Source organism: Buceros rhinoceros, unplaced genomic scaffold, assembly GCF_000710305.1.
Source record: "Buceros rhinoceros silvestris isolate BGI_N320 unplaced genomic scaffold, ASM71030v1 scaffold24836, whole genome shotgun sequence".
Classification (NCBI taxonomy): Eukaryota; Metazoa; Chordata; class Aves; order Bucerotiformes; family Bucerotidae; genus Buceros; species Buceros rhinoceros.
Window position 1 is genome coordinate 1 of NW_010416329.1, and position 287 is coordinate 287.

General features: G+C 63.1%; 1 protein-coding gene across 1 annotated transcript in view; it reads right to left on the reverse strand.

Moving 5' to 3' along the window:
• Positions 1–8: 8 nt before the first annotated feature.
• The window catches only part of LOC104494875 (AP-1 complex subunit beta-1-like), a gene marked incomplete at both ends in the record, with an annotated part of 9,933 nt that continues 9,654 nt past the window's right edge, over positions 9–287 (reverse strand). The window contains 2 exons of the mRNA XM_010137768.1: positions 9–93; positions 196–287. The exon at positions 196–287 is cut by the window's right edge and continues 5 nt beyond it. Coding sequence (XP_010136070.1) covers positions 9–93; positions 196–287 — 177 coding nt within the window. The remainder of the gene's footprint in view (positions 94–195) is intronic.

Here is a 287-nt window from a genome sequence, read left to right on the forward strand (position 1 = left end):
CCACTCACCCATCTTCCCGTCCTCCACAAAGAGGATGTGCAGCGGGTACAGGGTGCTGAAGTAGAAGACGTCGATGTTGTTCTTCACCGCGACCTGGGCGGGCAGGACATGCTGTCACACCTTCCTCCAGCAAGCCCAGCCCAGGGCACCCCCAGCCCCAGCCCCTGGGTGGTGAGACCCCCCTGCGATCCTCACCTGGAGGTTGTTCAGAGGGTCCATCTTCATGACGGAGCCGACGGTGTTCAGCGGGAGGGAGATCTCCACGGACTGGTTGGGTGCAAGGGGGG